At 33.5% G+C, this 22,704-nt stretch overlaps 2 protein-coding genes and 1 long non-coding RNA gene across 3 annotated transcripts; 1 reads left to right on the top strand and 2 right to left on the bottom strand.

The window, feature by feature from the left end:
- Window positions 1-766: 766 nt before the first annotated feature.
- On the top strand, window positions 767-3,381 carry LOC133704594 (uncharacterized). Its single transcript, XR_009844091.1, has 2 exons — window positions 767-2,526; window positions 2,651-3,381. It is a non-coding gene; the product is annotated as an uncharacterized LOC133704594 (long non-coding RNA).
- Window positions 3,382-3,453: 72 nt separating this feature from the next.
- On the bottom strand, window positions 3,454-5,705 carry LOC133704592 (2-phytyl-1,4-beta-naphthoquinone methyltransferase, chloroplastic-like). The gene is made up of 8 exons (XM_062129468.1): window positions 5,451-5,705; window positions 5,305-5,369; window positions 5,128-5,218; window positions 4,927-5,015; window positions 4,691-4,824; window positions 4,558-4,619; window positions 4,154-4,253; window positions 3,454-3,740 (listed from the first exon to the last, which is right to left on the bottom strand). Exons 1-8 carry the CDS (start codon window positions 5,595-5,597, stop codon window positions 3,640-3,642), a joined length of 789 nt encoding a protein of 262 aa, XP_061985452.1. The 5' UTR covers window positions 5,598-5,705; the 3' UTR covers window positions 3,454-3,639.
- A 7,899-nt stretch (window positions 5,706-13,604) lies between these two features.
- LOC133704078 (homeobox protein knotted-1-like 6) lies at window positions 13,605-22,219 on the bottom strand. The gene is made up of 5 exons (XM_062128819.1): window positions 21,759-22,219; window positions 21,409-21,528; window positions 21,166-21,301; window positions 14,411-14,649; window positions 13,605-13,924 (listed from the first exon to the last, which is right to left on the bottom strand). The coding sequence occupies exons 1-5, from the start codon at window positions 22,041-22,043 to the stop codon at window positions 13,766-13,768; spliced, it is 939 nt and encodes a 312-aa protein (XP_061984803.1). The 5' UTR covers window positions 22,044-22,219; the 3' UTR covers window positions 13,605-13,765.
- Window positions 22,220-22,704: the final 485 nt, after the last annotated feature.

The following is a 22,704-nucleotide window of genomic DNA, read 5'->3' as shown; positions in this document are numbered from 1 at the left end:
AGTTTTGATGTACTTATATATCATTTTTTTTCCATTTCTTTTCTTTCTTTTTTAATCCTTTCTGGAATTTATGCAACCCATTTTAATATTTTTTAAAAATATCTTTATTCTTTATAACAACTTTTTATCAAAATATGCTATTTTTTTTAAAAAAAAAACTCTAACTATACTAATTTTAAAAAATAAAATCCGTTGGCAGGTGGTCCTAGATTCCATGTTCCACAGTGAAAGAATTTTTTTTTTGGTCCTTGAGACCAATAATACGGTATCATGTACATATTTTTGTACAAAACATGGTGAAGAATAATATTAAAATTTGCAAGGGAACACATTATAAAAAGAAAAGGCAAAAAAGCAAGAGAACTCAGTTGTGTAAGAATAAATTTATCTAATAAACTCTCTTATGTTTATTAAAAAAAAAAAAGTCTCTATAATGGATATAGTGATGCATGAAAAATTTAATAACTTCAAAAATATGAATTATTTGTTTTTTTATAACAAATTTATGAATTATTTTTAATTGATGTATAAATTATTTGATAATAATTTTTTATCATTTAACAATATAAGTTAAATAAAATAAAACAATTTTATTAACTACGGTTTTTTATGAACCGATGAAAGCACTATTTATACGAATAATTAATATAATTTATACTTGAATATCATATATTCCTATACAAAATATGTATTTGATGGATAAAAGAGTGCTGGGTTGTTTTCAACTTGAGATTTTTATTTATAGAAGTCAAATTGAATAAACTTTTTCTTCCTGCACCTAATCCTTGCGAGACAAAAGGAACAAGGACCTAGCCTGTCACTGTTGAAGACATGAAGAATAAAGAGTAAAGAGACTAATTTGGTGGTGGTGCTGGTGGTGGTGCAGGGGTGGTGGACGTTGATGGTTAGTAGGTTAGGGCCTCCTTTGCTAGTCTTTTAAGGCATGGCATGGGGGAGGTGGCTTCCACGTTCATATGAGAAGTGGGGATAAAAAGAAATTAAGTAGCTGCAGAATCAGTAGCGGCCATGCTATATGGACAGCAAAGGAGTGTTCGAGCGATTTCGGATGACTGTCTTCTTCTGGCACGCCGTGGGCCACACGTGGGTCCGGCCGGTGCCTTTCCACGCCATCTGCGCTCGGACGGGTTGATTGAGCCCCCACAAACAAGATTTCTCCTTTACAAAATTCCTCACTACTGGTGTCGCTGTTGCTCTTGTCGTTCTGCACTTTGCGTTATAGTTGCAGTTCAGGCTATGCACAAAACTTTTAAGTGAAAATTTTGCGTAGAATTCTGCTTCTGTTTTATACTTTTCCAGTGAAACCAATTCCAGGTATTTTTAAAATATTAATTTTGATACGATGCAACCAATATCAATATGTGAGAATCTAGCTGCTGCAATGTTACGTTGGACTCTCCTGTTGTGAAGTTGGGCGTCTGTTGTTTGTAATCAAAGCCTATTAATTTAATAATCAGTTTTTAATAAAGACATAAAGCAGCGGATTTCTACGATGAAATTTACATAATAAGTGGCGTGGATCTGAAAGCCTTCTCGTATATGAATTCCTGCCTAACAAGAGTCTCGATCGTTTCATTTCTGGCACCTATAAATCTATATTTTCACCTTAATTTTGATATTGCAAAAACCCCATTGTAAAACGAGCATAAAACCTAACTGCTCCACTATCAGTGAAGCAATTAGAGGATGTATCTCTACTCCAAATTGTAGAGTTAAACTAAGCTTCGGGATCTTGCTAATTTACACATATAACCTAGTACCTACACTTTCTCAGACAGTTTTCACAGGGAGTTTTCTTCTGTTATATTGATTTTAGACTTCCGATTGCCCATCATGAGAGCCCCAATTCATGTCCAAATCCAACAGCTATCAATACAGTAACAACGAAGAATACTTACCTTCTTCATTGCTGATTGGCAACAGTTTTTGTCTGTGTTAGTCTGAATGCTGAGTGAAATGGGACTTGATGGTGTTTTGCATATCTAAATGTGGCAGATCAGAACAAAGGCAAGGCGCTGAACTGGGAGAATAGATACAAGATAATTATTGGTACTGCAGAAGGTTTAGTCTACCTTCATATGAACTCCAAAATCAGAATCATTCACAGAGATACAAAGGCCAGCAATATCTGTTAGATTCAAGGCTTCGTGCTAAAATTGCCGATTTTGGGTTGGCCAGATCTTTCCAAGAAGATAATAAGTCACATCAGCAGCCATCCCAGGAAGTGTAAGTATCCTTTTCCAAACATTTCCAAACCGCTCAAAGGATGATTAGCTAGCTCAGTAATCTTGCAGTTCTTTAAATGAAAACCATATCACAGATAGTAAAGTCCTTGAATCTTCGAACAAGCAATGAATTCAAATAATTTGCAGAGGATACATGGCTCTAGTCAGTTAACAGAAAAGGCAGATGTCCACAGCTTTGGGGTGCTTTTGTTGGAGATTGTTACAGTAAGGCATAACAACAGGAGCAGAACCTCAAGATTACACAGACGGCCCAATCACATTCGTAAGTTTCAGAACCACCGCTTTCCATAAAACTTCTTTATTCTCTTCAATTTATTAAGTATTTAAGAAAGGTCAGTCATTGAACTCGTCTTCTATAAATCCTCTTCTTCTGTGGGAGAAAACAGACATGGAAAAAATTCCAGGCAGGAACTCTGGAGGAGCTTTATGACCCAAATCTGATGTTTCACAATCACCATGATAACAATGTTCAGAATGATGTTACGGGGGTAGAGCATGTGGGCCTTCTATGCACACAAGAAATCCCATCACTTCGACCAACAATGTCAAAAGCTCTCTAACAACTGGGGAACACATTCCTTAGCCCACTAATCCCCCATTCATAGACGAAAGGACCATGGAACTCAATGACACATGTGAGGAACCATGTCACCTCAATTTTGGTATTTCAGCATCAATCGCTTCCACTGACAATAGTCCCTTCTACCCAAGATGACCTCAGGATGGATGAGAGGTAGGTTTTACAAAGGAACAGTGAGCTCAGACTAATTATATTTAGTGGAACTGGCCAAACATCTCAGGCTACAGTTGACTTACTCAAGCACCATGCAGGAAGCATTTGCAAAACAATATGATGATCGGCATATGAGAAGTTGTCGTTAAATTACAAAGCTGCAGAGATGAGGTCTAGGGCAGTAATGCCAAAATTCCTATGTTCATCGTGGAGTTGGACAAAAGTGCATGGCAGTGTGAAGTTTTAGGGACAGATTTAGATAATTTTTTAGGTTTAAATCAACAAATCCAGCTCCAGGAAAACTAGAATTATAAGTTTTAAGATAGTTTTGTTTTTTAAATTAATTTAAGAATACGAACATCTTGATTGACGGGTTGACAAGCATTTCCTCTTCTGTCTACGATTAACATTATAAAACAGACAGGATAGCAAAAGCAGAGCATCTAGGTACGAAGCTCCTTTCAAATGATTGCAATGGATTTATTATTTATGCAGCCAAGTTTTTGGTGGCTTTGAGTTCATCATTTGACATGCCTAAGTTGCAGTCAACATTCTAAACACAAATTACCAAACCCCGTATAATATGTCCTTTCCCCGCAAAAACTATGAAACATGCTGTTTAAAACTGAGAACCAACCTTATCTAACGTGTGGCTACAAGATTCCCCATTAGGCCTCCACTAATCTCATAATGTGTAGCAGTAGAAAATCCTGCTTCCTGAGCAAGTTCTTCCAACTCATTCCCTGTATAAAAAATACACACCATGTCACCCAACTAGGAAAATAAAACAAACTACAGAGGGGAGGCATGCGCCTTTCAAAACATTATAATTAAAAAAAAAAGATTGAACTTGATGGTCTTGGTCTCCGTAATGATTGAACTTCTTGTAGCCCAGCTTGACAATAGAACTTCATGAAGTTTTAAGAAGTAGATTAATGGACCACAGACTCTTATCAACCATGAAAAGTGGTCTGGAGAAGTTTCCAGACAAAGGGAGCAACCAGAGGACCTTATCATTGATACAGACAAAAAAATTAAAATACAATGTTTGGAGGATTGTGCTTTCATCAGATTTTAAGATTTGTCTATTCTGCAATCAATGTTCTTCTAATCCAACAAAAAAGATAATGATTACTAGTAACAGAGGAAGAAAAACCTGTTAAATATTCTCTGATTGAGCCCTTCAAATATTCATACTCCTTCGCAAGACCATATGCAGTTGCCACAGGGACAACAGCATTGTCAATCATCCACTCCTTGTGACAAGAAACATACAAAAGAATTGATTTCATCACATACTGATTAGTAGTAAACACTACACCTGCCTGATAATAAGTTCAAACAAACATTCTTGGAAAAAAAGGTTGAAAAGCAATGGGAAAACTGTTATTTCAAAGCATATAGATATCAAACATCATAGATAAAAGGACGATTACATGATGCAAAAGCATTTGTTGTTAAAGTATCGAATTTCATTCCTGAGAGTCCAACAGGCACATAACATCAACAAACATTAAATATCTAAAAGAAAAGCATTTATTCCATTTTGCAAATGAATACCTGAAATGAAGCAACAAATGGTTGAGTGCTTTTATTAAAATCAAGCACTGATGCTTTAGAACCTGTGTATCAACTCAAGGATGAGAAATGCCACACTTCGTTATTTTTCAGACAAGAGAGAAAAAGATTGGACCTGGTTTCAGTACTCGAAACATCTCCTGCACGGCCTTCCGCTTATCCACCACATTTCGTAGCCCATAACCCATGGTAATGGCATCAAAGTAGCAATCCGGAAAGGGCAAATCTGTAGCATCACCCTCAATCCACCTGTGATCAATGGAATATAAAGCAGGTTACCCAAAATGTTAAAATCCCAGGGTGTGAAAATCCTTTCACACTCGTGATGGGTGTATATATACCAATGCTCACTCGATGTTCTTGTAGCAGGCCTTCGAAAGCAAATGTTGCCGTGATGAAGCCATCAATAGCTGCTCCTTTGAGAAATCAAGACCACTCACCTGCAAATCTCGACAATAAATTTTTCCACATTTCTATGGATAAATAAATGCATACATACACAATGTGATAAGTCAAGCTAGCACAAGACAGGTTTTGAAAAAAGAAAGAAACCTTGCCATTGGAGCCAACTTTTTCAGACAAGAGAAATGCTAAATCCCCACTTCCACAACACAGATCCAACACGCAGTCTCCCAATTTCGCTCTGTCCCAATATCATGCAAGTTCTTTCTTACAAGAAAAAATGAACAAAAAAATACAGTAACAAAGAGCAAAAACAGCATTGATTACCCAGTCCAGGATACGGCCATGCGTTTCCAGATACGATGCTGACCCAAACTCAACAAATCATTCAACTGTCCAAAACAAAATTACAAATTAGGAAAACCAAAAGGAAACAATCGAAAAAATTGCGAGGGGCGCACCCACGAACGTACGTTATCATAGACAGGAGCAATGCGGTTAAAAAGCAGCTGGCGATCATTAACGCAACGAATGGATGGGTATGAGAAGGTGGAAATGGGAAGGTGTCGACAGGACGAAGACTGGTAACCAAAACTTAGCTGAAGCTGAAGCGATGCCATGGCACCAGCTTCGTATTGGTCTTCTCAAAACTTTCTCGTTGAAATGATGACTTTAAGACAAGTCTCAGGAGAACAGTGCTACATCCACTGACATGGCAACTTTGTAACCAATAGATGAAATCTTGACGAACAGACAGGATAATGTAATTTAATACATGGTTGTTAAACCCAACTCAAAAATTAACCGGGATAAATCATGGGTGGGATAAAACAACCCAAATTTTTTTTAGAGAAAGGTTGATATTCTTTTGAATTTTTTTTATATATAAATATCTTAACGGGTTAACTATATCAAGAGTGAATTTGAGTTTTTAATCAAGACCAACTTTCTCTATCTTTTATACATCTTGACACGAAATAAATCTATCCTGTCATAGTTTTATAAAATAAATATATTTGATAATATTATAATTATGAATCAGCGCTAGATAAGTAATAAAAATTAAAGGTATAATGGAGCAAATATTTCATGACGGAAAAAAAATTGTGTTGGTGATCAAAAACTTAAAAATGATTTGTAGCAATCTATAATATTTTGTAAGGAAAGATACAGTGCTTTCGCCACATGATTTAGCTTTTCAGTTAATAAAAAGCAAAAAAAATTACAAAACTAAATTTTCTACCAACTTAATATTAAAAAAAAACCAACAAAGATAATTTTGGAAGGAAAAAAACCTATGAGAAAAAATATTGTAGCAATTGACAATGTTTTGTGAGGAAAACTATAGAGCTTTTCCCAATAAAATAAAATAAAAAACCATTTAGAAAAATATTATAGCAACCCACAGTGTTTTGTAAGAAAAACTATAACGCTTTCCTCGTATGATTTAGCGTTATTATAATTATAATTCTTAATCAACTCAATATTCAAAACAAATCGACAAAGATAATTTTGAAAAAAATCACATGGAAAAACACTGCAACAATTCACAGTGTTCTAAAGAAAAAAAATTACAAAGCTAAATTCTTAATCAGCTCAATATTAAAAAAAATCGACATAAACAATTTTAGGAAAAAAATAGCAAAACAAACACACAAAAAAAAAATCATGTTGGAAACACTGTAGCAATTCACAGTGTTTTGTGATGAAAGCTACAGTGCTTCTCCACATGATTTAGCCTTATTTTGTAATGATTTGTAATTGTAATTCATAAACAACTCAATATTAAAAAAATAAAATTGAAAAAGATAATTTGAAAAAAATTATAAGAAAAAAAACCCTGCAGAGAGATACTGTAGCAATCCACAATGTTTTATGAGCAAAGTTACAATGTTTTCCCCATATGATTAAGCTTTATTACAAAGTTAAATTCTAACCAATTCAATATTAAAAAAAAATCGACAAAGATAATTTTGGAAAAAATATTACAAAAAAAGAAAACACAAAAGAAACTGGAAAAAAACCATGTGAGGAAAAACTGTATCAATCCATAGTGTTTTGTGAGGAAAAACTTGTATTTACTTGTAATTGCAATTCTTAATCAGCTTAATATTTAAAAAATAACATTGACAAAGATAATTTTAGGGAAAAACATAACAAAAACAGAAAAAAAAACCATGTGAGAAAAAACACTATAGCAATCAACATTAATTTTTTAGAAAAGTTACGGTGCTTTCCTCACATATTGTAACTGTAATTTTTAACTAGCTTAATATTAAAAAATAAAATAAAAAAAGATAATTTCAGAGAAAATCATAAAAAAAACCATGTGGAGAAACACTGTAGCAATCAACAATGTTTTCAAGAAAAAAATTACAAAATTAAATTCTCAATAAACTTCATATTAAAAAAAAATTGACAAATATAAATTTGAAAAATAAATAAATAAAATAGAAAAACTACGTGGAAAAACATCATAGTAATCCACGGTATTTTAAAGAAAAAAATTATAAAGCAAAAATTTTAATCAGATCAATATTTAAAAAATAAAATAAAAAAAATAATTTTAGAAAAAAAAGAAAAAATAGGAAAGTTGAAAAAAAAGTAATTTTGAAACAAAAAGAAAAAAAAAGAAAAGAGGAAAAAGTTAGCAAAAAATAAAAAGAGGAATACACTATTGTAATCCACAGTGCTTTGTATGTAGGGGAATAGTGATTCCTCTACACCATTTAGATAGTGTTATAATATAAGAAATCTAATTTTGAGCACATTAACACTTTTGAAGATTATCAAACTCGAATGGTAACCTTCTATCTATTTTTTTAGATTGTGTTTTGTTTTTTTTTTTATTTTTTATGGATAGCTGGGGTTTACTAATTAGGTAGTGTATGCTACATTACAAACTTACCTTTTATTTTAATAAAAAATTTTAAATTTTACCTCTGGCATGACCCAAAATTATTTAGGTCCTAAAACAAGCCAAACCCAAGGTATATTAGATCCAAAGCTATTTTGAATCCTACACAATGCTGGACCCAACATAGATATTTATAGTATTAATAATAATACTTAATTTGGCTATCTAAGTTCTTATATTTTAAAAAAATATATGGTTTTTTTCGATGATAATAATAATTGTTTTTTCAATTTACTAATGATAATGATAATAATAATAATTTGTAATTCTACCCTTTAAATCAAATCTATTATTGTTTTTTAATAATATTTATAACAAAAATAATATTATTTTTAATTTAATACTTTTAATTATAATAAAAATAATAGTATTTATAATATAAATAATAATATTTGTAATATTAATACTTTTAATTATAAAAAAATATTTATAATACATATAATAATATTTTATCATATTAATAATAATAATATTAAACTTTTCTTATCAAACTTTATACAATAATATTTTTTTCAAAATTTTTTTAACAATAATAATGATAATTGTTATTGATTTTTAAAATTTTTTTTTCTATTCTTAATATTAATACTTTTAATTACAATAATGATAATAATATTTAGAATACAAATAATATTTATTATATTAATAATAACATCAAACTTGTTTGGTCAAAGTTTCTACATTAATATTTTTTTAAAAAAATTATTACCAATAATAATAATGATAATTGTTATTAAATTTTTTTTTCAATTTTATTCTATTCTTAATATTAATACTTTTAATTACAATAATGATAATAATATTTAGAATACAAATAATAATATTTATCATATTAATAATAATATCAAACTTTCCCAGCTAAATTTTCAACAGTGATAATTTTTTCTTGAAAAATTTATTAACAATAATAATTGTTATGATTTTTTTTTCTTCTATTCTTAATATTAATACTTTTAATTACAATAATAATAATATTCAGAATACAAATAATAATATTTATCATGTTAATAATAATATCTAGCCACGCGGGTCTCTAAACCGAAGGGCTACGAGAACAGACCTCGGTGGTTGGGTCTGCACCCAGAGTGCAGGTTTGCTGGCCAGATGCTCAGGGCGGCAGAACCTGCCTCGTGAGGCTGTAGACCTGCTTGCCCTGGGGCTGCAGCAAGGCACGCAGGTCTACCCCCAGCGCCCACAATTGGGTAGACCTCGTGCCAAGTGTTTGCTTCCTGAAGCTGTGGCCATCCCCAGCACCTTGACCAAAATTTATACAGTAATATTTATTTTAAAAATTCTTTTTTAACAATAACAATAGTAATAATTGTTATTATATTGTTTTTTCAATTTTCTTTTATTCTTAATATTAATACTTTTAATTACAACAACAACAACAACAATAATAATATTTAGAATACAAATAATAATATTCATCAAATTAATAATAATATCAAACTTGTCTGGTCAAATTTTCTACAATAATAATTTTTTTTGAAAAACTTATTAACAATAACAATAAAGATAATTGTTATTAATTTTTTTTTTATTTTTCTTCTTTGCAAGGTCTGCAAATCTAACCGCACGAGTCTCTAAACCCAAAGGCTGTGAGAATAGACCTCGGCGGCCAAATTTGCAGACGCTAGGCTCATGAGGCTGCATACCCGCTCGCCTTGTGGCTGAAGCGAGGTGTGTGGGTCTGCCCCCAACGTCTAAGGCTGTGTATACCCTGCGCCAGGTGTATGCATGCAAAGGCTTCGGCCAGCCCCAGAGCCAAGTGGCTGCAGCCTGGGGCGTAGGCAGGTGCCCGTGGCTTGCCCAACGCCAAGCATAACAGCTTAAGTGCCAGATGTTCGTAGCCCTAGAAGGCGTGCCTCCAACCAGGCGCTTGGGGCATGCAGGTTGCAATCTCACCATATAAATGTGTGTAATTCGTTTTGATGGATGAAATTTCATCATACACGATATTCAGCAGTGTTTTAAAACTCGGCCCGGCCCGGCGGGTCGACCCGGGTCTAAGAAAAAAAGGCTAGAATTGGCCCGGCCAGACCCGGTCGACCCGGGACCCGGCCGGCCCGGGCAAACTCGGCTGAGACCCGGGTTTATTTTCGTTCTTTTTTTCTCTCTTCTTCTGCTGGTTGTTTCTTTGGATGGGTACAGAAGGAGAAGAGGAAGTAATCGTGTTGAAATTGGAGAAAGATGGGAGAGACAATAGAGGGCAGGAGGGGTACCGTTGTATACAGCAAGACTGTACAAGTTGGTCTAGCTATATACATTAAAATTCTTACAGGTGAACACAAATAAATCTTTGTACTAACCCTCTCCTCTTGAGCCCAGCAGCAGCCCCCCCCCCCCCCCCCAAACCCAAAAGAGAGAGAGAGAGATCTTGAAACTACGAAGACTTGAGAAGAACAAGAAGAGGACTGACTCCCTTGATCAAACAAAGATAGATCTGTTTCCTTTAGAGAAAGTTGTTTTCTTTTTGTTTTATTACCGCCACCACAATCATCATTAGTCATGAAGAGATCACTTGGCAGCTCTGATTCCCTTGGTGCTTTGATGTCCATCTGCAGGTTCTTGCGTAGACCCCATCAACTTGATTCTCATCTTCTTAATCCTACTAGCTAATTAGCTCAGACATGGAAAAAAATGTGATGAGAAAGTCTATTTTATTGTGAATTTTGTTCGTTCTTTCATTTTATATAGGTGTTTTTTTTTTTATTCGGGTTAACTCGAATTAATCCATCTAACCTGTAACCCGATCATTAAACCAGATCAATGACCGAATCGGGTTTTAAAACTATGATATTTAGTATTAATGTCTCCTCAGGATAAAAAGTTGATGTTAATTAAATCATCCCAAATACCAGGTCACATTAGATGAAGTCAGTCAATTTCGGCTCTAATTTTCGTTGTTGTAATACTGCTCTAAAATAATTTGACTCTCAAAATTATTTTTTTAAAAATCAAAATAATATAGTTTTAATTCAAAATAGTATTTTTAAAATATCAATTAGTGGATTTGATTTGATCAACCCAATTTTTTTATTAGGCTAACTAATTTTTTTTCCTATATATTCTTCGGCCTAAACTAGTCTTTTAATTGATACGTGCAGGTTTTTGTAATTATGTAAGTTATTTTAAATTCGTAATTAATTAGATATAATTGTTCGAGAAGTTAGTATGTAAACTAGTGTTACTAAAATTCTATTTTTATTGTTCGATATATTCGTTTTTCAAAACACAATAATTTCTCCTTCGTAAAAGAATTAAACGAGCCCTAAACCTCACAGTTACAATGTGATATTACAATTATACATTTGATATGATACATTGTTATGAACCTTGCAATTCTCGAGCGGGACGGATTATTTCATCTGAGAGGCGCCATAGCTTGACTTTTAACATTCATTCTCTAATAACAGTAGCAGGGGCCAGGGCTACTAAGGAGACGGCAGATAGGGATAACATTTTAATTGATTTTAATTTTAAGCTCGGTTTGTTTGCTGAAAAGTAGTTTATTTTTAAAAATAAATTTTAAAAAAGTGAATTATTTTCTGATGTTTGGTGGTGTAATGAAAAATAAGTTGGAAAATACTTTCCAATGTTTGATTATGTCTTGGAAAATGAGTTGGAAAATACTTATTAATGTTTTTTTTCCTGAAGTTTATTAAAATAATGAGGAACAAATCTTAAAAATTAAAAAGTTGAATGAGAATGAAATTGAAAAAAAAAAAAATTTCATAAATTATCTCAAATAAAATAAATAATAATCAAAATAATAGAGATCAAATTTAAAAAATAAAAAAAATGAAAGATGAAGAAATTAAAATAATAATAATTAATCTTTCATAAATTATTTCAAATAAAATAAGTAATAATCAAAAGAATGAAGATCAAATTTGATAGATAAAAAATTTTAATAAAAAAATGATAAGGGAAAAGCAAATAACAATTATAAAAATGAGGACCAAAGTTAATATAAAAATTAAATTTTAAGAGATGAAATTGAAAAATAAATATTCAAAACAAAATATATATACCAATCAAAATTTTGAGGACCAAATTTGATATAATCAGCAAATAATATGACATTTCTAAATTTTTCACAACTTCCGGAAAGTGTTTTTCGTCCAAATTTTTTAAGAAAACACTTTCCTGGAAACTAAGCTAAATTTTTCTTTGACTGAAAAGTGTTTTCCGTTGACCACCTTTTCTAATGACAAACAAACACAGGAAAATTTAAAAAATGGTTTCCCGAAAACTACTTTACAGAAAACAAACATAGCCTTAATCTTACTTGAATAGAAAGAAAGGTATTTTTTAAATTTAATGAATAATAACTAGGGTATAAATATTATCAAACTTGACTTGAACCTAACCTGAAATATATATTTATATTATATAAATATGTTTGTAGGATATTTAGATTTTTTTTAATATAATATGATTTATACATACCTTAATATTATAATAAAACACATATATTTCCAGCCTGTACTAATGGCTTTAGCTTTCTGATGAAAAATCCTTTTGAAGACGAATGGTTGAGAGAGCAAAGGTAACCGATATCCATGTTCCTTGACACACAAAAAAAAGGACATAAAGGTGTGCATATGATAAGATGAGCTCTTGAACGAAAAGCTTCCGCACCTTTCCTGTGCTTTGGATCCCAAAACCTTTAACCAAACTTACCATGTACATACCCAAGAAAGATGCACTCTTTCACCTCGCGATGATGAAGCTTTAGGCCTCTTTTTACAGTTTTCTATTTTTCAGAAACTGATTTTTTTTCCTCCAATAAAAGCCGTGTTCTTGGAGTTTTAGGGATGATCAAGTTTGATCAGTGTATTGTTCGTAATGTATTTGTGAGTAAAATAAAATTCTTAACTAGTGTGCTTTGAATATCCACATAAATTAAAGAAAATTATCAGCAAGCAATCCTAACCTTAAAGCCACGGCCACCACGTTCCAAGAGTTCGCAGGATGAGACAAACTTGAATGTATCAGCCACACAGCATTGCTTTGATTGGGATTAGAAACAAGATTCGTATCTATATATTCTCATGGATCATTTGTCTGGTGAAAACCGAGGAGATAGTTGCCTTATAATAAGAATAGTGGCACATAAAAAAAATCAAGTAATGGCATGCTTTGTTCAAAAGATTGCCACTGCATTTATTTCATACCAAATGCTTCAGAGGTTTCGACTTCATACATGGTTATGAGAGTCAGCAGTCCAGTAGGTTAACCCGGCAGCAAGTAAACCAAATACCTGATCAACTTGATATGATCTAATAAAAATCTCAATTTAACCTGTGATTCACTCAAAACCCAGTAGAAAAACACATTAATATTTTTTTTAAAATAACATCGTTTTGATATTAATTTTTTTTTGAGTTAACCCGCTAATCTTTGGTGCTGGTAAACCCTAAAGAGGGGTTTAATATAATTCAAACAGAATTTGTCATATGATGTTGGGAGGAAGAACAGTCTCTCCTCATGACAAGCTGCTGCAAGTTTTTCACCTAGCATAAGAAATAGGCAAACTGTGTATCTATCAAGCTTCCATTTGTATTAGCACATCTGCATCTCACTAGTCAAAACAACCAATATAGACCTCGAAGATTGCACATCTATGGAAAAAAAATATGAAGCCACGAATAATGAGTAGACTATTCATCCCAACTATTTAAGCATTTATTGTCATTATCTATGTTGCCAAATCGCAAATAAACACGATCCAAGATACAGCAATCTTCCCATTTTTTTTGTTTCTAATTAAATATAAGATTTTCAATGCCAGCAATGTTGCACAGCATAATGTACATGAAGCCAAAAGCAATAACAGAATATATTCTAGAATGTACATGGAACTCAGTCTTCCGCAAGGAACTGCCCAGAAAGATTATTCATGACAGCAAATTGCAGGTTCTCGGATGGTTTCCAGTGGCGCTTACGTTGATTTATAAACCAATTATTGATTTGCTTCTGATCTAGTCCCGTTGATTCGGCCAATGCTATCTTATCAGCTTCCTGGACGATTAAGCAAGCAAATCATCATCATACCAATGTTTAACTTCGTATACGAATTAAAATCCTGCCTACACAAATTCATAGCCTAAATAGCTACCAACATTGAATGAATCATCTAGGCAAATCCATGTGCACAATCCAGCCAATCTGTATCTAGTTTATAAGAACCAAAACTCATCTTTCAACTTCAACAGTATAGTTTTTTCTCCTTAGATGATTACGGAACTTCCCTGATATGGTGTTTCCCAGTCCTAATGAATGATCCCTTAGGGCTTTAGAGCAATCACCCATGGTCTAGTCACCAAACAACTAGCAGTTCTAGGACAAAACATATATAATGCTACCCTTCTTAGTTTCACTCCTAGAAAATAATTTCGTGAGTTCAATATATATATATGTGCATGCATCAGAAACAAGAAGAATTACACCACTGGCATATTTTAAAACAAAACTAAAACATAAGCAGCAAGGAAGGGAGACACGCACAGTTGGATATGGCCATTTATAGTGAACATTCCACCATCCAAGTAGGGTTTGCCTAGCTTCCTTCGGTAGCTTTCCTTTCTTTTTTTTCTTTGAGAACTCACGCTTCAGAGTACCAATATGACCTCCAAACCTACGGAGAAGTTTATCTTTAAGCTCTCGGTCTTCACCACTTGGTTGGGCTTCATGCATATCCATCTCCCCTCCACTTAACTCCTCATCTGATGATGGCGCACCGTCACCTGCGCAAAATAAATTGCAAAAATATACATTCGTGTCCTTCTTGTCGAATTATAATGCAAACAACCTATATAATCGAACAAAAATCGAATTTCACAGCAGCTACCTGTAAAACTATTTTCTGCTGCAACAATATTACACCGTGGACCGAGTTAATTTTTTCACAAGGTAATGGCAATGCATCTAATCTTCGATACGAAACCACTGCATAAATTTTAAACCTCAACAGCATAACTTCTAATTCCTAAACCACTATCGGCATTTATTGAAATTATAGTTAAAACAACAAATTCCCAAGACATGCAGTTTACAGTGTTATTTGAAGAAGACAATAACATTCAGGAATCCAAGACGTCTTGCAAGTTCAATCCATTTTAAGAATAACTAGAGAAAGCAAATCTAAATTGTCAAATTAGATTAGAATATAACTGAGACTTAATCGAATTAAGTTCACGACATTCAAGTTTAACATCACTAAAACTGACGCACCCCTCTGGAACCTGAGAAAAACTACCAGAGATTCTACATTTCTGTCGTCAAAACTAGCCTTCTAGTTCTAGAGAAGAAAAACTGAAGTGATTGATTTATCATCCCATCATACCATCCGATCACAGTAAACAATGCAGGCTTCTACCGTACTTATTTAACAGACGCAGTCATTGCTGATCGAGAGGAACATAGGAATTCGAATCTTGTTTTTAATTTTATCTAATAAAATATGTAATTAAGATTTGAATCTATAACTATTAAATAAATATTAAAATTAGTATCATATTAAATAAGTATTTCAATTCAAAAACTTAAATTATTAAATAAAATTACTGATTATAATATATTATTCTCATAAAATTAACAATGTTAACAAAGTAAAACGTATGCATGGACGTTCATAATTATCAATTGATTGAAAACCTATTTAAGCGATTGAAATCCAATAAGACGTATCAACACACAATAAGATTTATTTTCTATCGATTTGATGATAAAAGATATTATTGAATCTAGCTACTCATACTTTAATCTTTAAACGATTTTAAAAGAACACTTGTATTATGATATGCATTCATGAAAATAATTTCCTTAAAATAATAATCTTAAAATCTGAAGCTATCCTAGGGTTAGAAGTTATCAAGATTTGAAGCTAGAAAGACAAGACAGAAAGTAAATCTTTTTGACACTACAAAATTGATTAGGTATCAAGGGACAAATGGTGTTTTAAATACAACAAGAAGCAGCAATGGCACTCAAGACATCGAAACGTTAAACAAATTATAACTGAGGAGGGAAGAAAAAAATAATCAAATACAAAGAATTCATCAATCTCTGAACAGATTGAGTAGCCAGTCACGTAGATCAACACTTCTTTGAGGTTTATGGCAAGGAGAGATTTGTAAACGAACAATTTCTTATGAACATGTCTTTCTGTACTGAATGACCTCCTTGATTAGAAAAACTTCAGTCCATTAATAAAATCTGTTCCAACAATTCATTGGTGTAGAGAAAAACAGACGGCTAGACCTAAATAATTTACATTTTTTCTCTCTTTCGCCAATCACTCTGACAACAGACATGAGAGATTTGACCACCGAGAAGAGAGAAAAAATACGAGGGAGATGATACCCCATTTGTTTATTTTTATGATTAGAAAGTATTTTTATATATTTTTTAATAATATTAAATTGTTTTGATAAATCTATATCAAAAATATATTTTTTTAGCTAAATATATTTTTAACACTAATTTTACTTTGTCAAGATAATTAAATACTACAATTATTTTTTGTGAGTATAATCACGTCCATATTCTTTCACACAAGCATCATGATTATTAATTAAAATTCTAATTTATTCGACGACTTAGCCTAGTAAGGTGATTTGATTATCATTTCCCGAAATAGTAAAATTAAAATACGTGATGTGTGAGATGATAGGATTATTATTTCAAGACACGGTAAATTTATGATTTTTTTAAACTTGTAATGAAAACGTTATGGCAATATTTACTCTTGTTAATTGCTTGACTTTAGAAATAATCAGTAGATACTTATTTTACATGCAGGAAGAAGAGGAAGAAATAGGAGGAGGAGGAGGAGGAGGAGGAAGGAACTTGGGAAACGGGCTGAGACAGCGAGGGACGATTTTCCATCAAAAAAGTTGCAGCGGTGGCAATGGCCAATGCTGGAAGGTAGCCCATTCACTAGGCTAGTGTGGCTTCGTTTGGTTTTATCGTTTGTCAGGGAGAGGCAGAGAGCGAGAGAGTCAGGAGTCACAGCAGACATGTTTGTACGCCCATCAAATCAAGCTTGCAGACTAGACTAGACTAGACTCTACAGAGAGAGGGTTGCTTTCACATCGCAGTTTAACATTACCCGATGAAACCATCTCAACGGTGGGTTTTTTTTTTAATATTTACTTTATATGGTGAATAATAATGAAGAGTAAATATTATTTGAATATTTTATGTTTAATAATGAATCGTACGTCCTCGATGAATAATAGATAACAAGAACGAATATCTAAGATTTAGTAAGTATGATATAAATATTTAAACTCTTTATTTAATAAATAGTATTTAAATACTCACTCTCGTCTCTCGTCTCAAATTATTGAGATCAGAAAGGCGAAAACCTAACAAAACAAGACAACACTAGGAAGAGCTAAAATCCAAGGCGAATAGCCTACTGATAGGTTTTCTATTTTAGCCAAAGAAGAGCCTACCCAGATAAAGGACAGTCTTGATGATCATCAAGCAATTAATTAATACCTAAATCGTATCTAAACTTCCCGAAACCAGCAGTAATTGCTAGCTTTTCCCCAAGAACTCGAGATCTTTGCAGTTCATATACTTACTGAAATCATAAGATATAATGATGGTGTTGGTGGCTAAGCTAGCAAATTCTAAGAGGACCAACTTGAGAGTAAATTAGTATTTGTGGGAGGGCAAACCCAGGTTCCAAGCTTAAAGAGTAAGGCCTGTTTCAACCCTTTTTCTTTTTCTTTTTCTTTTTTAAGAAATGAAATTTTTTTATTTAAAATTACTTTTTATGTTTTTAAAATATTTTAATGTAATAATATCAAAATTAATTTTTTAAAAATAAAAAAAATATTTTTTTAAATAAAAATCATGTTGAAAGAATATCAAACAACACCCGAAACACGAGTAAGCGCATTAGGAAGCACAGAGACCCACAACGCCACAAAGAAACAAATGTCTACGGAGATGACCACCACTTATACTATATTACTATCCATACACAAGCAATAGCTGCAGCATGGGCAGGAGGAGCAGGAGCTGCTCAGTGCTAGAGTAGAAGCAAGACAAGCAGAGATGGCATTGAATGATGAACTCTCTCTCTATCTCTCTCTCTCTCTTAGAGGCTTACACCCAAGAAAAAAGGCTGGTGGGGATAACAGCGAAATCTGCGGGAGTCCCATGTGAACCCCGACCACCCGCTCAACCCGGGCAAGAAGACCCATAAAGTAGTCTCCATTGGCCTAACCTCGCATTTATTCACCTACTACTGGTAAGTAGGAGTCACTGCCCCACATTGCATTGCATACCAGAAAACAGCGAACAATCACTCTCCTTTTTTATCTCTTTCTCGAGAATTACATGCAGACTAAGGCTATGGCTATGGCTATGGCCTATAGCTATGTTAGGCTATGCTATCCCAAACCCACTGTCACTCCCATTGTGATTTCTGCTGATGTTATTCAAGAGTTCAGACCCCCTCGTTCGTGCCATTGTGAGAAAACATCCGTGTTACAAATTGGTCTTTGGAAGGAACAGAAGGTTTTTTTTTGAGGGAGCACCTGCACCACCCTATGTATTCACTCACCCTGCTACCAACAGCGTGTACTTGTGTATATTTATTAAGCAGGTACAATAGATATACTGGCTAGCTTGGTAGAAAATTCAAGACTCATAAATGGATAGAAGCATGCATAGACTTAATTTAAACAATTTAATTATCATATATACACACACACACACACACACACACACGCACTCAATGCATGTACGTTGCTCAAGCGGAACCTTTTTAAAACAAAGAAAGGAGATGCACAAACATTCTGTCTGATTATCCAGAAATACTGTACTAGCATCACTTCAAAACGGCTGCTAAGCAAGCGAGTCAAGTGTTAAGGCAAAGAAGATGATAATTCAAGGAGGCTTTAACCTTTCAAGCTTCCATGTCAACACAAAAAATGACGGAAAAGCATATCCTCTTCATAATGTGCATTGATGCGGGTAAGTACATCAACATTTAGCTGTAGAAAAATGTTTATTTCTTGAATCTTTATTTACTGCGAATTCCAACTTAAGAGTTCATTGCAGTAACAGATCAGATAGAAGTCCATGGCCATGATAACTTGACAAGGATGCAAGCCAAATAAATTTTCTGAGGAAAAGTCATATTGGAAGGCTTAACATGGGTATCAATTTTCTAAAGTTCAGAAAAACACAGTAGACTCTAGGTTTTTTTTATTAGCAATTAAAGCTATCTACCAAGTTGTATCAAACAAATGGTATATGCCAAATGCATGGGGGACATCCATCTGAGATAAACTTTGTATTGTATTGAAAGCATTAACATAATTAATAGCTAGACACCGGCTTCATTAATGTGAGATGATAAATACATAATAAAAATGTATTAAATCGATAAATAAACATGCAACGATAGAGAGAAACATTGCACCACAGACCAGAAAGGCTCACAGCTCACACAAAAGAAATTAATATATAGCAGCCTAGCCAAGCAGACAAGTACCTTGACACAATGGGAGCGCATGTGAATGTATGCCAATATATAACGTCCAATTGGACATCCGATGTCATGTCTACGGAATCTTAGCAAACGTTAGTCTTCTGAAAATTTAAAAGATTTGAGAATCCAGCATAGCAGAAGAGAAAACATGGAAACACGGGGAGAGGAGAAGGAGATGAGAAATGGTACGAACATCTAGAAAAAGGTAATGTGTACTTTCGAATAAAAACTATAGGGTGATTTTACAACCTTTATCACATTTAAATTGATAATCTTCTTTGGGATCTAAGGCTGCCATACTCATCTCATATGCACGACCTCCACCCTTTCAAATGCAAACAACAGCAGCTTTTCTGTGGCCATACATGCTTTAAAAAGTGTTATTCCGTATTGTATTAAGGGATTTGGTTTTTAAAACGAGCGAGGGAAGTACTAATGCAATCAGCAAGCGCAAATATTGTGGGTTTAAGGCTGTCTGTGAGTGTAACATGGATTGTTTTTTTAAAATGATTTTACTTGTAAATACATGCCAAATAGAGCTTTACTACTTTTCTGCCATTAAAAATTAGGATTCAAACTAATTAGGTTACACGGCCGTGAAGAGAGTTTGGAGGGCTCATGTATCAAAACAACTTGATGTCATTATGGAAGCAAAATGGCAGTTTGCACATTATTCAACCTCAAAGTTTGAGTTTAAGTTTCATTCAAAATATTTCAATTCTGTGATAAAATCCATTCGTTCAACGTGAAATATGTTCATTAACATATGATCTTCTATGCCGGAGTGATTATTTAGATTCATATGCAGTGCAACAATTTGTTGTCGACGAGAATCAAGATAATCAAACGTTTTTACAAACAAATATTCACACAGAAGCAATAACTTATGCTTCCTTTAGTTAGGACTTATGCTTCTGCCAAGAAGCATTAACTTGGTTCTCCATAATCAATGGTCTTTTGGTTGGGAAGACACACGTCACTGTACACACGCTGGCTATGAAATGTCAAATCCAGAATCTCTAAAACAAAAGGTCTTACTTTGAACCCTCATTTTTCTGACACAAACGATGAAAAAGAAGAACAGGAAAGGGGAAAGGAAATTGAAAGGAACACAATAGAAGGATGAGTGGGAGAATCCAAGTAAATTCAAGCCCATGCAACAATGAACAGAAAGGGGAAAAGGTTCAGAAACTGTATCAAAGTCCATCACAGCAGAACCATTAACCTTCTTAATCCATCTTTTACAAAACAAGGCATAGAAATATGACATAAGATCATACCAAATCGAAATTATCAAAGAGAGAAAGTAATTTCGGATTATAAATTCAAAAGGTATTTACTGGAATGAGCAACGATTGCCAACGCAAGACAAGCCACGAGTGTCTAGTTAGCTAGGGTTTTATGCTGTTTCTTTTGTTTGTTTGTGATGCTATTGCTACAGCCGAATTTCTTGCTTATTCTTTAAGCATTATAGAAGTTCTCACATCGATAAAGCAGTCGTTGCAGTTAATAAAGAAAAAGAAAAAGAAAAAGGCCAGTGACTAGTTAGGACTCGGAAAGCATAACTAGCTAGACACCATGAATTGATGACACTGTGAGTAAAAACACATGAATTTTCCCATTGAAACGCATCAATAACATAACAAGCTTATAATTTGCACGTTAATGCAATCACAGAGAAGAAAAACAAACTTATAGCACAAAAAACAAAGGATCTTTCCCTGGAAAGAGAGAGAGAGAGACTGACCAGAGACGCTTCTGATGGAGGCAGCGGTGCAGATATTACGAAACTGCATTTCAATCTTGTTCAAGAAGGTGGTTGCTTCGTCAAAAGGCCTTTCAAGATCGGATTTATACTTCACCAACAAATCACAGTAGGTTTCCTACAAAGAAACACAAGGCAGATCAGAAAAATCCAAACCCCATAAAAGAATACATAAGGGGAGGGGGGTGGGGGGTGGGTGGTGGGGAAGGCAGTAGGGTAGGGGACCATGAACTCGTCTAGCTCGGGATCAGCTCCCCAGTACGTGGAGACAGCGTAGTGCTTGAAAAGGTCGTTTTCTCGCCGGATTTCATCTAAGAAGCGTGCAATCTGCGGAGGCGCCCCAACCTGCCAAAACAAAACAAATATTTGGCTTTAGCTCAACTACAATATATATATATATATATATAAATAAAGCTCGAAGTCCCAAAAGCTCATCATCTGAACAGCTTTTTCTTTCCCTAGCTAGGTCTTATAGCTTCCATATCTACATAATAAAACTGTAATTCAACAGCTGCTAATGCTATTGCATTCAGTCCTTTGTGAAAAACAAGGATAAGCTAGCTTTTGATGATTACCTTCTGGCAATCAATATAAGCCTCAAGTAAACGAGGATAGGAAGGATGCGAGGCAATTTTAGCTTTGAGCAAACTGGACATATCTCCTTCTCTTTGAATTTCTGTTGTGATTGAAGCAGCTTCTGAAAGTAGCTCTTGGGATCCTTGAATCGGAATCCGCTGCCGAAATGTTTCTGAAGACAGCAAGCTCTGGTATTCCGTTGGAAAAATGAGGTTCTCCGGCGACATCAACGCCTTATCTGAGTAATCCGCCACCGTTGAGTGTAGACCGTAAGTTCCTTCCATACTATACGCTAGTACTGTAATTACTATTTGCAGAAGAAGCCGCACGCAGCTTGGTCTTTCTTAATTTGATTTCTTTGCGTTTTGTTCTTAATTTCTCTATAGTGTTGATTTTTTGTGCTTTTGGTATTGGAATTCCATTATTAATTATTGAAAGCTTAAATTTGCTGGAATTGGAGAAGCAAAGAGAAACTGGAAGTGGTCTTGGAGAGTGTGATTTTATGGCCAACAGACAAGCAATGGAGAGATGTTTATGCAGCTGAGAACGGAGAACGCCATTTATATATATATATAAAAAATGCAAACAAACAAGTAAAGCTAAATTTGGTTAAGAAACGAAAATGATAGTGATTAGTTTACTTTGATATTTTAAAGTTTAAAAGTACAAAAATTAATTTAAAATTATTTATAAATATTTTTTTAAATCAAATAAATTTTTATCTCTATTATTTTTATTTTTTATATTCTAAAATAGTAAAAATATATATATATTTTCACGCACCTATTATATATTTTTACCTTCTTATAATGGATTTTTTTGCATAATTTGTATAGGATTGGTTTTTTTTTAATTATTATTTTAGAAAATGGATATACAAATAAGCCAATAAAGAATATCGTACGTGTCTTCTAATTAGAGGTAGACATGCTGCTTTAGGTTTTC

Source organism: Populus nigra, chromosome 10 (assembly GCF_951802175.1).
Source record: "Populus nigra chromosome 10, ddPopNigr1.1, whole genome shotgun sequence".
Taxonomy (NCBI): Eukaryota; Viridiplantae; Streptophyta; class Magnoliopsida; order Malpighiales; family Salicaceae; genus Populus; species Populus nigra.
Note: the sequence above shows the minus strand (reverse complement) of the source record. Positions and strands in the feature narration are given on the sequence as shown.